This window comes from Canis lupus, chromosome 27 (genome assembly GCF_003254725.2).
Source record: "Canis lupus dingo isolate Sandy chromosome 27, ASM325472v2, whole genome shotgun sequence".
Lineage (NCBI taxonomy): Eukaryota > Metazoa > Chordata > Mammalia > Carnivora > Canidae > Canis > Canis lupus.
The window spans coordinates 24,816,398-24,831,787 of record NC_064269.1 but is presented as its reverse complement, the minus strand read 5'-3'; the positions used below and the strand labels follow the sequence as shown (position 1 = coordinate 24,831,787).

At 34.8% G+C, this 15,390-nt stretch overlaps 1 protein-coding gene and 1 pseudogene across 25 annotated transcripts in view; both read right to left on the bottom strand.

Annotated features, from left to right (window-relative positions):
- The window catches only part of C2CD5 (C2 calcium dependent domain containing 5), a 101,005-nt gene that overhangs the window by 74,354 nt on the left and 11,261 nt on the right, over positions 1-15,390 (bottom strand). For all 25 annotated transcript variants that reach the window (XM_025455347.3, XM_025455351.3, XM_025455349.3 and 22 more), the window contains exons 2-5: positions 12,137-12,223; positions 6,129-6,300; positions 3,078-3,173; positions 129-284 (exon numbers count right to left, since the gene is read on the bottom strand). In XM_025455347.3, coding sequence (XP_025311132.3) covers positions 129-284; positions 3,078-3,173; positions 6,129-6,300; positions 12,137-12,223 — 511 coding nt within the window. The remainder of the gene's footprint in view (positions 1-128; positions 285-3,077; positions 3,174-6,128; positions 6,301-12,136; positions 12,224-15,390) is intronic.
- On the bottom strand, positions 2,188-2,998 carry LOC118352591 (leucine-rich repeat-containing protein 34-like; annotated as a pseudogene).

Below are 15,390 nucleotides of genomic sequence, written 5' to 3'. Positions count from 1 at the left end.
AGGGTAGGAAAATCAGTCATGTATAATCTATAGCTTTCATTGTGAAATTTCAGGTAGCATAAAAAAGGAAATGAAAAACATAACAGTGTTAATTAAGTCAGTAACAAAGTTGGGTTTTTTTTTAATACCTGACATTAAAGAAATGAGTCTCTGTCTGGCCTCATTTGATGCCCTTGGTGTACGAATTCGATCAATCCATTGATATTCTGGGTCTTCATTGACCACAAGCTCTTCTACAAAGCCATGAATTATTACAGCTCTATAACACTTTGGAATAGATGTTGCTGTTAAAAGAAATTGTCCATTATGCTTCTATTTATCATAAGGTTAAATTCAGTTTTTAAAAAACGTACAACTAAGTTCTTACCTTTTGGATATATAATACAAGAACACCTTTTACTGTGCTAATTTCAATGTAATTATAATGCTATACTTTCAGTCTTCTAAATTCCATATTATTCTTAGAAATAATCATTTTCTTTAATGAAACCTCTTGTCTTTCTCACAGTAAACAGTAGATATAAACTGTATTTTTATAATTTAGAAAACAGCCACAGACAACCTTAAATAGTATTCAATACAAAGTTTAAAAATCAAAGTGAAAGTCAGCTAGGTAATCATTATATAGTAAGTTAAGTAAAAAGTGGGTAAAAAATACAAAAAACTTTATTCAAAGCCCTTGGAAAAAGTTCTTCTGTACAACACATAGTGCAGCCTCAACAATCAAAGCATTACCTTTCTGACATAATCTGAGGAGTCCTATAGCCCTGCAATTTCCAATAATCCACAGCCATAAAGCCAACTGGTTCAATAGTCACTATACTATGTAACAAACTAATTTAATATATAGAACACCAAATGTCATTAGATTTAAAATAAGATCTATTCAGATTCAAAAAGGGGAGAACCTAGAGGCACCTGGGTAGCTTAGGTGGTTAAGCATCTGCCTTTGGCTCAGGTTATGGTCCCGGGACCCTGAGATCAAGCCCCACATGGGGGCTCCCTGCTCAGCATGGAGCCTGCTTCTCCCTCTCCTCCCCCTGATTCTGCTGTTTCTCTCTCTGGGTCAAATAAATAAAATCTTTTTTAAAAAGGGGTGCGGGGGGAGAACCTAAAACACAAACCAAACCAAACAACAAAGGGAGAACCAGAGAACATCTATACCAAATTAGTCTCTTAAAACAGACATCCATGCCTTAAAGTTAACTCAGCTACTTAGGAGTTTCCATCCTATTAACCCAGGCTGGCTGTGAGTGCCCACATCTGCCAAATACCAGCCCACATATCATGGCACTTGAGGAACTGCACCTGTAAATGCTGACTTAATTTTGGATAGCATCACACTGTCTGGCTATAGTGTTCTGCTCCTATCTTATTACAATGTCCTATACTAAAACACCATTGGAGGAGTACCTGACTGGCTTGGTTGGTAGATCATGCAACTCCTGGATCTCAGGATTGTAAGTTTGAGCTCCATATTGACTATAGTGATTACTTAAAAATAAAATATTTTTTAAAAATAAATAAAAATTAAAAAATAAAATACCACTGTATTTTTTGACAGTTATACGAAGTTCCATATAGTCATATCTTTTACACATTAACAAGGTAACTTGTTCTAATTTATAAAAGAAAAATGTAATAGGCAATAAAATATTCATTGCTATGAAAGTAGTAAGATAAATCTGTGAAAATTATATCAGAGCTTGTTTTTCATGGAGGTTGACTTATTGGTAGAAGAATAAAACCTGTAGGGTGCCTGGGTGGCCCAGTCAGTTAGAGTCCAACTCTTGGTTTCTGCTCAAGTCATGACCTCATTGGTGGTAGGGATGGAGCCCAGCATCAAACTCTGTGCTCAGTGGGGAGTCTGCTTGAAAATTCTCTCTTTCAAAAGAGAGAGTAAAACCTGAATTGGATGAGTGGCTGCAAACTTCTCCGTAAGTTGATGTCTGATAATAATGCTTTAAAAGGCCACTGGAGACTTCTGCAAAATACACGTCTACCCACCACAAATGCTCCATCTGTATTGCCTAATTTTAGATGGCCCATTTGCATTAAGTCTGATTATATCACACATGTAGCCTCATCAAATTTGTTTCCCCAAATGTAGATATTATAGAGTGTGGGATTTGTTTTCATTGAAAGTACAAGTCCATCTCTCCCGATGATGTTGCTAACTGCTAATAATCAGCTGACATCAAGGTAGCATATAGGCTACTGTTCAGATACACTGCATCACCTGTTTTATAGTATAGCATGTATAGCTTATACATGAAAGGTGCAACAAGGCAGTGGTTTTCTTTCAGTATGTGGCCTAGATGAACTGTGGACTCCTCCTATTCACCATACAGTTTAGATAGATTTAGGTATACTCCCTTAGTTGTTTGATTTTCAGTTAGGACTGTTGTAAATGCTATCACATTTTACATTTCCAGACCAAGTCACTCTGATCTCATTTCTCTAAGGATGAATTAATTTATAGCATTCCTGCAAAACACATTCCACCTTCATTTTCAAACTTGTTTCCAGTCATTCTTAGATATCTCAGATTTGTACTACTATGTAGTGCTTCTACAATCAATTCTCCACCTTTGGGCCCAATACTAATGTAAGATTTAAGTAAACAAGATTAAATTGTTTCATTAATACGTGGATTCTTCTTTAAAATTGTGGTTAAGAATCCAAGATCTTCAGCAGTCACTCTTTCTACTAGCAGTAAGCAACTGTTACCAGCAATGTTCCAGTCTGAAGTACAAGCCAGTGTAGGGTCAGAAAGAGTGGTCTCCTTCCTACTGCCCCACAAACTCCTCTGACCTTATGGTCAATGTACACCTCATGCTCCAATGGACTATCTAACAAAAATTTCTATGAACTTATAAAAAACTAATTTCATTTACTTTAAAATCAGATAAATAGTCCCCAAAGCTACAGTTATTGTTTCTGAAAAATTAACAATTTTCTTTTTGGCATTAAAACCAAAGTATAATAGATTTTCCATTAGGTTTCTGAAATATTAATTTGATTCACTATATTTAACAATTAAATTTCCTGTTAAATGAGAAAATGCATTTACTTACTGCAAAAGAATTTGACTCCACATGATGACTGCCTAAATCGATTTAAATCGTTGAAGAGGTCTACTTTGACAACTACATTGATTTCCCCACGGATACCTAAAATTTCAAAAGGGAAATCAAGTTTTTACCTTAATAAAACAAAGCACAATTAAGTAACTCAGCAAACGAATATCAACTGATGAATCTAAAATAACGTATCAATCATAACAGCAATGCTGTTTTCCTTTGTTTCCTATTATTTTTATTCTAAGTAGTTTCTTACATTTTCTGAAGCACACGTATACACTAGAGAATGAATAAATTTTTCATTTTTACTGAAAGTCTCTACTTATTTAAATCATGAGTAACTAGAAGGAGCTGCAATTAAACTGATGACAATAATGATGATGATAATAACATCTGAGCACAGATAATGTTCTAAATGCCTTACATGTAGTATTTCATAGTTCTCATACCAAGCCAGTAAGGTAATTTCTGTAGTATTATCATCCTCATGTTATAGAGGAAGACATTAAAGTTTAATGAAAGTTAAGTAATTTGCAGAGTGTCAATAATAGTTAAGTAGTACAGCCAGGATTAGAAGTCAGTTCTTAAACTGTCCTATCAGCTAATTCTAGAATTTCATTTAAGACAAAAGTTTTATTCTTTTTCAATGAATATAGTAAGTTGAGCTAAGAAATTTGAAAAATAAGGGATTTTCAGAACACGCCCTAATAAATAAAAATGACCCAGTCTCTATCTCTAACATTTATTAAGTATTTTTACTGGACTGTCTTGATTGCAAGTCAAGCAAATTCATAGTTGTGGAAGGCCTTCTAAAAAGAGTGACTTGCTCATTTACCCATTGAAATAATAATAAATTATGTTCCTAATAGAGGGGCCATAAACATACTAAGCCAACTTAATACAAAATACTTATATATATAAACATATATAAACCAATTTAATAAAAAGTATTTCAAAAATTCATTCATTCATATTGTTCCTGCCTTTAATCCAAACCCAGATTATTTCTCCAGTGGCCTGTTTTATTAGTAATATACTCTGGGACTGGATTTTATTTCCTGACTACAAAGATAATATACTTACATTGTAGAGAATCATAAAAAAAGCAAGAGGACAGAGCAGCCCGGTGGCGCAGCGGGTTAGCACCGCCTTCAGCCTAGGGCGTGATCCTGGAGACCCAGGATCGAGTCCCACATCAGGCTCCCTGCATGGAGCCTGCTTCTCCCTCTGCCTGTGTCTCTGCCTCTCTCTCTCTGTGTCTCTCATGAATAAATAAATAAAATCTTTAAAAAAAAAAAAAGCAAGAGGAAAAGTAGGATTATAGTCCAGAAATAAAACTATCCAAGAATAAACATTTTATCAGGGCGCCTGGGTAGCTCAGTTAACTGTCCAACTCTTGGTTTCAGCTTCAGTCATGACCTTAGGGTCTTGAGATTGAGCCCCATAGGGCTCTGTGCTCAGCACGGAGTCTTCTTGAGATTCTCTCCTTCTGCCCCTCCTCACACTCTCTCTAAAATAAATAAACCAATCTTTAAAAAAAAATTTAAAAAAGAATGGGGTGCCTGAGTGACTCAGTCACTTAAGTAACTGCCTTCAGCTCAGATAATGATCCCAGAGTCCTGAGACTGAGCCCCAAATCAGGCTCCCTGCTCAGCGGGGAACCTGCTTCTCCCTCTCTTCCCCACTCATGCTCTCGATCTCTGTCTCCCTCTCTCTCAAATAAGTAAAATCTTTTTAAAAAAAATTAGTATTTTATCATGTCTTCTGTCCATTTATCACATATCACATACTTATAATCTTTTTATTTTTTTTATTTTTTTATAATCTTTTTAAAACAAATATGGAATCATCCTATAATAATGTTTTATAATCTGAATTTTACAGAATTTTACAATTTTATAAATCATACACATTTCCTTATGCCACTGTACTCCAAAACACGCATTTTGTTCTAACTGTATAATTCAAGGTCTATGTATGCTCTAATTTATTTAAGTATATCTTTTCCAATTTATTTTACCATTGCAAATATTAATATAATAATAAAAAATAGTATCACAATATACTTTTACATAAATCTCAGTTTCTTATTCTTATAATAAGCTGCTATCAACGGAATTGCCAGGTCAAAAATAGGCAGAACAGCGCTAGACTGTAAAGAGAAACATTTGCCAGTTCCTTATGGGTCCATTTGCCTTTCTAAAAAGATGGCATATTTTCAGGCTGGCAGTTCTCAAACTTTCTGATGACATGATCACTTTTACAATCTTAAAAATTATTGAGAACTTCAAGGAGTTTTTGTTTATGAGTCATATATCAATATTTACCATGTTATAATTAAAACTTAAATTGAGAGGGGCTCCTGGGTGGCTCAGTCGGTTAAGTGTCTAACATCAGCTCAGGTCATGATCTCAGCATCCTGAGATTGAGCCTCGTGTCTGGCTCCCCACTCTCTGGGAGTCTGTTTCTTGCCCTCCTTCTGCCCCTCCCACCACTTGTTCTCTCTCTCCCTCTCAAATAAAATCTTTTTTAAAATTTTAAAAATCAAAAATTAAAAAGTCAAATGAAAATTGAGAATGAAAATTAAAGTGAGAATTTTGAAAAATACTTACAAAAAATATTTACTATTATAAACATTTTTATAAAAATTACTATAAAAATTTTTATGAAAATTACTATATTTTGAAAAACAAAAAACTAGTAATAAGAATAACACATTTTTGTAGTTCTCTATAATATTTAGCTTCATGAAATACAGTTAGATTCTCATTTCTGCTCTGCATTCAATGTGTGGTAATATATCATAAAACCTCTAGAAAACGCCACTGTACACTTGTAACATGATTTTTAAATAATGCATTTACTATGTTGTACAAATTTAGCAGAGATTACTTCAAATTATGTTCAGAAAAATAACACTTCTACCAACAATACTTTATGACTATTTATTAAAAAGAAAACTTTTTTTTAAAGATATTTATTTTAAAACTAGTAGTACAGAAGTCTTTAAGGAAAAATTTTTTGAACTATGATTTATTTTCTTACCATGGATGGTGTCATAAATTGGAAACCATCCTGAGATGACTGTTGCAGCCTCACTGTAGAGTAAAGGATCAATATCAATGTACACTTTACCAATGGCATCATTTGCACTGTAAGTGTCATGGTCAAGAACTGTGATCTGTAGAGGCTCATCCTGTAAATCTTCATCATCCACCTAAAAGTATACCTTAAAATTACATCTTTTCATTTTTAAATCTTCATTACCATAAATATATACATATACTAAATGTAAAAGATCACTTATTTCTAGGGAAAAAAAAGATTTATCTCTAAGCACAAAGGTAAAGGAATTACACACACACACACACACACACACACACACACACATTATAATCCTTTTTTTTTTTTATAAAAGATGACAAATTTCAGGGGATTCCTGGGTGGCTCAGTGGTTTAGTGCTGGCCTTTGGCCCAGGGCGTGGTCCTAGGGTTCCAGGACTGAGTCCCACATTGGGCTCCCTGCATGGAGCCTGCTTCTCCCTCTGCCTGTGTCTCTGCCTCTCTCTCTCTCTCTCTCTGTCTTTCATGAATAAATAAAATCTTTTAAAAATAAATAAATAAAATAAAAATAAAAATAAAAGCTGACAAATTTCTAAAGAAATTTGAAATTTTCTAAAGAAAAAAAGTAAAGTTTGCGCCTGGGTAGCTCAACTGGTTGGGTGTCCAACTCTTGATCTCAGCTTGGGTCTTGATCTCAGGGTCATGAGTTCAGACCCCCCCATGTTGGGCTGCACACTGGGCATGAGGCCTACTTAAAAAATAAATAAATAAAAGTATGGTTTACCTCCAGGCACAAAGATAAAATGATTAACACCCAAAGTTTCTATTTCTTTTTCTACATATTATCCTGTGTTTTACTACTAATATCCAGCAAAAATGCTTAAAGAATGTCATAATAGAGTCCATATATTATTCACAGGAGAGTAAGGATGATAAGGAGCACAATGATATCATTTCTAAAGGCAATTTCACAAAACAAACAGTAGGAAAACATATTATTTAAGAAAAAAATTAAGTTTATGAATTAAGTGAAATAAATGTTTATTTTCTCTTTTTACTTATTCTTAATTACTTATCACATGCCAACCAACAGCTAGAAAGAGGAACTACAATGGAGAATGGAGTGAACTAAATGTTTCTACCCACTGAAAATCTGTATCTGGAAGTCCTAATCCCCAGTATAACAATATTTCGATATAGGGTCTTTGGGAGGTTATTTAGGTCTTAAGGGCAGATTCCTCACAAATGGGATCACGTTACAAGTAAAGATGGGGAGAGATGATTCTCTGCCAAGTAAGGACACAGGAAGAAGACTGCTATCTACAAATCAGAAAGAGGGACCTCAGCAAAACAAAACTATGATGGTATACTATCTCAGACTTCCCTGCATTCAGAAATGTCGAAGTAAAAGGCTATTGTTTAAGCCACTCATTCTATGGCATTCTGTTATGGTACCCCAAACTGAGGCAAAGCATGATACAAAAAACATTTCTCCCTTATGGAAGATATGTTCATATTTCAGCTGCCACACTCTAGATACCATGTCATCCTCTAATTTGCCAGTACTCCTCATCAAATGCAATGGCTAGATGGAACACAATCTTACTGATATTTGTAAGGATGGAAGATAAAAGGATTATTATATCCTATTACTAAAATATACTTCTTAAACATAACCTATGAATGTTTGTTGTTACAGCAGACATACCACTCTGTTCATTAAGACAGAGTTTGTCATTAATTAAAATCTCTACATTCTCCTTACATATGCTTTGGTCAAGTGGTATCTCTGCAAATCCATATAGTTTGATTAACTTTTTAAAGTTAACTATGAAATATGCCTTTCCCCATTCCATTTGTTTTTGGCCTTGGGCTAATAACCCAACCTCTGAGGATTATTTTAAGAATTAAAGTACAAGAAAGAGGGCAGCCCTGGTGGCGCAGTGGTTTGGCGCCGCCTGCAGCCCGGGGTATGATCCTGGAGACCCGGGATCGAGCCCCACATCGGGCTTCCTGCATGGAGCCTGCTTCTCCCTCTGCCTGTGTCTCTGCCTCCCTCTCACCCTCTCTGAATGAATAAATAAATCTTTAAATAAATAAATAAATAAATAAATAAATAAATAAATACAGTACAAGAAAGAATTGTTATTACTGATACCATAATATAACTGGATGATTTGTTTTTAAGAAAAAAAAGGATACTTCTCTATGAAAAATATAATTAAAATTTTATGGATGAAATGGCATAATATTTTGCATTTGTCTTAAAATCCCTGCCAAGTGTGGGGTGGTATAACAGATAAAACAAGAACAGTACAATGCATAGGTAAAAGTAAAGGTAAATGATAGATATGTAACCTATTTTTATGCATATTTGAAAACATAGTGAAATGTCAAAATAATCACTTTGATTTCCAGTTCATTCTGAATCACATGTCATCAATGGCATCTGACACTATGACATTAACTTATATTCTTAGTAAAAGGGAAAGAATCATAAACTAAGCCATTAACTGCTGCTCCAAAGACATTCCTCCAATTTTTACCTCTATTAATAACATTTTTTGTATACACTTATTTAACCATCTACACATTTACCCAGGAGTACCCTCATCTTACGTATTAGTACACTACAGTATTCCTTCCCTGACACTACAGGGCTCTATACCAACCAAGCGACTAGAATTCTTGATGATATATATAGATAGTTAATAATAGAAATAATTTGAAGAGAGAAGTTCAGAAATTAATTTTAATTAATTTCAATAAAGTAATTAAGGATATTTCATAGATTAAATTGAGTCAATATCAAATCATGAAATATTATAAAGACTTTCTCAGAAATGTTTTAAGTGTTTAAAAATTCTAGTTGCACAGCTACATGCCCAGCTAAAAGACTAAATTTCCTAGCCTTCTTTGTAACTACTAAGATATAAGCATAAATCATATACACTAGATAGGGTAAGGAAAAATTTCTCAAACAGGGCTTGCTCAGCTGAAAAATACATATAAACCCATCACCACTTCTCCTATAATCCATTTCTTTTTTTTTTTTTTAAGATTTTATTTATTTATTCAAGAGAGACACAGAGACAGAGGCTCCGTAGACAGAGGCAGACATAAGCAGAGGGAGAAGCAGGTTTCCTGTAGGAAGCCTGAGGCAGGACTTGATCCCAGGACCCTGAGATCATGAGTCAAGCTGAAAGCAGACGCTCAACCACTGAGCCATCCAGGTGCTCTTCCTATACTCCATTTTACTCAGCTCTTTCTTCTAGCCTAGATCACCGATGTGATCACTGGAACTCCAGCTACTAACTCGGAAACTAATGTGATCATCAATATGGAAGCAACAGGTGATAGATGAGGGAGAAAAAAGACAAAAGGATCCTGGGTCCCAAATCATTGCATGGAGCTCCCAAATATCATTACACTGCCTGGCCTAATACTTCTTTTACATTAAAAAAAAAAAAAAAGAAAAACTAAACATCCATTTGTTCATGATATTTGAGAGTTCACAACATATAAACTAGTATCAATCACAACAGACAAACAAGGTTAAAAAAGTTTATAATTAATGTTAACTATAAACACAAAGTTTAGGAACATTTTTCACACAATATACATTATTACTATAAGTACTAGCCAAAATAGTAGTAAACTTAGTAAATTTTAAGGGAAATGGCTGATAAATTTAGTTACTAAATCTCAACATTATAAAAGCCCCTTATTTCAGAAAAGTACAAAGATATTATTTTTTAAAGTTATCTACGCTACTTCAGTATTCTGCAGCTTTAAGAATTACTAGTACTGCATCATCAATAAAATGAAATTAATAAACCCAACTTAAAAATGAGCAAAGAACCTAAACAGTTTTCCAAAGACATACAAACAGCCAATAAACACAAGAAAAGAGGCTCAAAATTATTAGTCATTAGGTAAATGAAAATCAAAACCAATGATATATCACATCATATTTACATTTTCCACATTAAACTAGTCACCAAGTCCTGTGAAGTCTACCTTCATAATGTCATCTCTAAATATCTTTTTGGGGGAGTAAAATATGAGGGGTAGTTCAAAGTAAAAGAATCACAAATGGTCCTTAGCCATAAAAATTCATGCTACCTCATTCAGGACAGAAATGCATATTAAAATTACACTGTAAATGTCACTTCACACCTATTAGAATGGCTATTAAAAAAAAAACAGAAAATAACAAAGCTTGACAAAGATGTAGAAAAATTAAAACTCTCATACATGCTGGTGGGAATGTATAATGGTGTAGCCACTATGGAAAACAGTTTGGCAGTTCCTCAAAGAACTAAACATAAAGGGCACTGAGTGGCTCAATGGCCGACGCCTTTGGCTCAGGGAGTGATTCCCAGGGTCCTGGGATCGAGTCCCACATCAGGCTCCCCATGGGAGCCTGCTTCTCCCTCTGCCTATGTATCTGCCTCTCCTTCTGTGTCTTTCATGAATAAATAAGTCTTAAAAAAAAAAAAAAAAAAAAGCTAAATATACAATTTACCGTGTGACCCAGGAATTCCACTTCTGGGCATATACTCAAAAGAACTGAAAACAGGGACTTAAACAGATATTGGTACAGTAATGTTTATTGCAGTAGCCAAAAAGTTAAAACAACCTGAATGTCCATCAACAGATAAATGGATAAACAGAATGTGACACACACACACACACACACATATTATTCAGCCATAAAAAGTAAAGAAATTCTGATACATTATTCAACATGGATAAACCTTGAAAACATTATGCTAAGTGAAACCCAGATACAAAAATACAAATATCATATTATTCCACTTATATCTAATACGGGCAAATTCAAAGAGACTGAAAGTAGGTTAGATATTACCGGGGCTCAGAGAAGAGGGAATGGGAGTTACTGCTGAATGAGCAGTTTCTGTTTGGAGTGATGAAAAAGTTTTGGAAATAGTAGTGATGCTATCACAACATTGTGAATGTAATTAATGCTACTGAATTATACTTAAAAATGGTTAAAATGGCATTATTTTTGACACACACTTTTGAATACAATTTTTTTTTAATTTAATCTGTATACTATTCTTTTTTTTTTTTTTTTTTTTTTTAATTTATTTACGATAGTCACAGAGAGAGAGAGAGAGAGAGGCAGAGACACAGGCAGAGGGAGAAGCAGGCTCCATGCACCGGGAGCCCGACGTGGGACTCGATCCCGGGTCTCCAGGATCACGCCCTGGGCCAAAGGCAGGCGCTAAACCGCTGCGCCACCCAGGGATCCCTAATCTGTATACTATTCTTAAGTGGGTTTTGGTGCATGCTAAAACCCAAAGACTATTACAGTAATAATAATATGATATTTTAAAAGATTCTATTTTTTTTAATTTGTGTTCTTATATTCATACACTGTATTTTCTTAACTATAAACATTATTTTTTAAAAAATTCAATAATCTAAGTTAAGCAAAAAAGAAAAGTATTTTTATGGTGTAGGAGAACTACTACACCAGAAATAAAAGGTACTCCTATCATTCCTGGGGGAAGCTATCACATCCAAAAAGTATACTAAAAAATGCTGACATTTAAAAACTTACCTCAAGGGGTGCCTAGGTGGTTCAGCTGGTTAAGCATCTGCCTTTAGCTCAGGTAATAATCCCAAGACCCTGGGACCGAGCTCAAGTGGGGTCCCTGCTCAGTGGGAAGTCTATTTATTCCTATCCCTCTGCCCCTCCCTCTGCTTGTACTCGCTCGCTTTCTCTCAAATAAATAAAATCTTGGGATGCCTGGGTAGCTCAGCAGTTGAGCGTCTGCCTTCAGCTCAAGGCAGGATCCCAGTTCCAGGCTAGAATCCCAATCCGGCATCGGGCTCCCTCCAAAGAGCCTGCCTCTTCCTCTGCCTCTCTCTGTCTCTCATGGATAAATAAATAAATTTTTAATTAAATTAATAAATAAATAAAATAAATCTTTAAAAAATAAAAATTTAAAAAAACTTACCTCAAATTTAAACCATTCTGAGTTCCACTGAGGGTTAAGGGACTTGAGATACACATCTGTTTTAAAGGTGGTATTACCAAATTTTACCTAAAAACAAATAAACAATCCAAATATAAACATCAAAAATGCGAATAAAAGTACATTTTAATGTCAGCCAAGCAATAACAAGATTAACCATAGAGAGAAAAAAAAGACAACTATCTCCTGAAACAAAAAGAAAAGAAAGTACAGGTGGGTTCAATAAGTTTGTAGGTTACATCTGAAATAAAAGATTACCTACTATTCTGGTTGACTAGCTCTACACAAAAATTAAAAACAGACCATTTTGTCAATATGAAAGAAGGAGTCAATATAGCCTTCAGGGAACAAAAGCCCAGACAAAAGAGGAATCTTGATGGCAGAGGACCAGCAAAAAATCAGAAAGTAAAAAAGTCAGCTGACTATCCTTTTACCATTTCAGCTTGGGAATCTAGAACTAGAGCCCATTATTGTAAGAACTTGGAAATATATCCTATTTTCCAGCTTCCCTATTTTGTTTTTGTTTTTTTTTTAAACGCTTATCTGTGCACATGCATAGTGATCAGCAACAAACCATGATCATTAAGGGTTTTATCCTCAGGAACAATGAAAGGGATTGGATTGGGGAGACTACCTTACTTCACAACCAGTCTTAGCAGACACTAAATCACAAAGATCTGAAAATAATTAAGAAGAAGGGAATAAAGAATGAAGAAAGCAGACCAAATCCCTGGGATTTGCTTCCAACTTAGAATGTATATTATGAAATCTGACTGAACTTGAGAAGTGGTCAGGAAGCTTAAAAGCAAAACAGCCAGGGAACTACTTCCTAGGTGGCCTCATCTTTCCTAAATCTGATCTCTTCCCTAATTCTATTAGCTATTATCATTATCTTTCCTAACCTCTAAATTCACTAAAGCCTATTCCCTTTAAGACAATATCCAGCACACAGTTTTGCACACTGTAGATTCTTAGGAAATGCTAGTTCAAGCAGATAGTCTATGAAGCCTCCTTTCCTTTTTGAAAGAAATGTCCTTTCTCCTTCAGTATTATATTTTGCTGATTTTACTGTTTTATCAGTCCAGGAAATTTTCTAAAATCAAAATATCCAAAACAATAATTATTTTTATCTTCTGTATTTTTTTCTAGGTGTTTTATCATTTAATTTGAATTATCAGACATGGTACCAACCATTTTGGTACCTAGGCAGGTTAGTTAGAGGGTAGAAAAGGTTAAAAAAATTATGTGAAAATAATAACTTCTGGCACAGTAAAGAATATATGAAAGTCAAAGATAAATAAGAAAAAGTATCTGCTAAATATATACTAAAGAGCTATTTTCTTCCATTTCTACTATGTTTCTATAAAGCAATATGAAAAAGATCAACAACCCAACAAAAAAAAAATAGGCAAAAGACCTGAACAGACAATTCAAATAAATGGAAACATAGATGTTTTTATTTATTTTAATATACATGCTTTTAAAACACAGTTAACCTTTGAACAACATGGATTTGAACAGCACACAGCCACTTATAGGTAGAATTTTTTCAATAAATATACTGGAAAATATTTTGGAGATTTGTGACAAATTGAAAAAACTCACATACAAACTATGTAGCTAGAAATATAGCAAAAAAACTAAGAAATAGTTATGTCATGAATGTCTAAAATATATGCAAATACTAGTCTATTTTATCATTTACTACCATAAAATATACCCTATTTATATAGTTAAAATTGATCAAAACATACACAGAAATATGTAACAGACTACACATGATGCCTTTAGCAGTTCAGAGAAATGTAAATGAATGTAAAGATGCGATATTAAATTATAACTGCATAAAATTAATTGTAACATATACCATAATACTGTAATAATTTCATACCACCTTCTGTTGGTACTGCCATGAGCCCAAGTGTTGCTAGTATCTGCTTTAAACACTAATACTACCCATCTCTGCATGAGCGGGGTTCACCTCTCCAGTAATTTGCATACTGAAGTACAAAGTGACCTCTTGCAGTTCGTGCATATTGTTCATTGAATGGTATTCATTGAATGGTATTCATTCAATACCATAAGCCTGGAATAACATCATGGGACCCATATGAAGTACCACTAGTGCTGTTGTTTGAAGTGCTCCCGCGAATCAAAGAAAAGTCATGACGTTACAAGAAAAAGCTGAACTGCTTGATATGAACTATAGAGGTCTACAGCTGCACTTGCCGGCTACTTCAAGAGATAAATGAATCCAGCATAAGGGCCATTGTAAAAAAAGAAAACTCATGAAGCCAATGTTGCATCTATGCCAACAGGTGCAAAAACCTACACTTTTTGCAAAATACCTTTTTATCTCATATTGAAAATGTCACTTTTATATGGATGCAAGATTGCTATTAGGAAGGCATACTCAGGGACGCCTGGGTGGCTCAGCAGTTGAGCATCTGCCTTCGGCTCAGGGCGTGATCCTGGAGTTCCGGGATCAAGTCCCACATCAGGGGACTCCCTGCATGGAGCCTGCTTCTCCCTCTGCCTGTGTCTCTGCCTCCCTCTCTCTCTCATGAATAAATAAATAAAATCTTTAAAAAAAAAAAAAAAGAAGGCATATGAATCGAAAAAAAAAAGTGAAGCCATTATATGACAACGTAAAGCAAAAAGGAAGGTGAAAGATCTAAAGCTGAATAGTTTCATGCCAGCAAAGGATGATAATTTTACAAAGAGGAGCAGCTTAAAAAATGTCAAGGTAACAGGAGATGCAGCTCCTACTGACCAAGAGGCAGAAACAAGTTCCCAGATGCCATCAAGAAAATCACTGAGGGAAAAAAAAAAAAAAAAAATCACTGAGGAGGACAGCCCGGGTGGCTCAGCGGTTTAGCGCCACCTTCAGCCCAGGGCCTGCTCCTGGAGACACGGGATCGAGTCCCACATCAGGCTCCCTGCATGGAGCCTGCTTCTCCCTCTGCCTGTGTCTCTGCCTCTTTCTCTCTCTCCCTCTCTCTCTCTGTGTGCCTCTCATGAATAAATAAATAAAAATAAAATCTTGAAAAAAAAAAAAAAGAAAAGAAAATCACTGAGGAGAAAGGCTATCTGCCTGAACAGATTTTTAATGCAGACAAAAGTGCCCCATTCTGGAGGGGAAAAAAAAATGCCACAAACGATACATATTAGTAAGAAAGAGAAAAGAAATAAGCTCCAGTTTTTAAGGCAAGAAGAGATAGGCTAACTCTACTGTT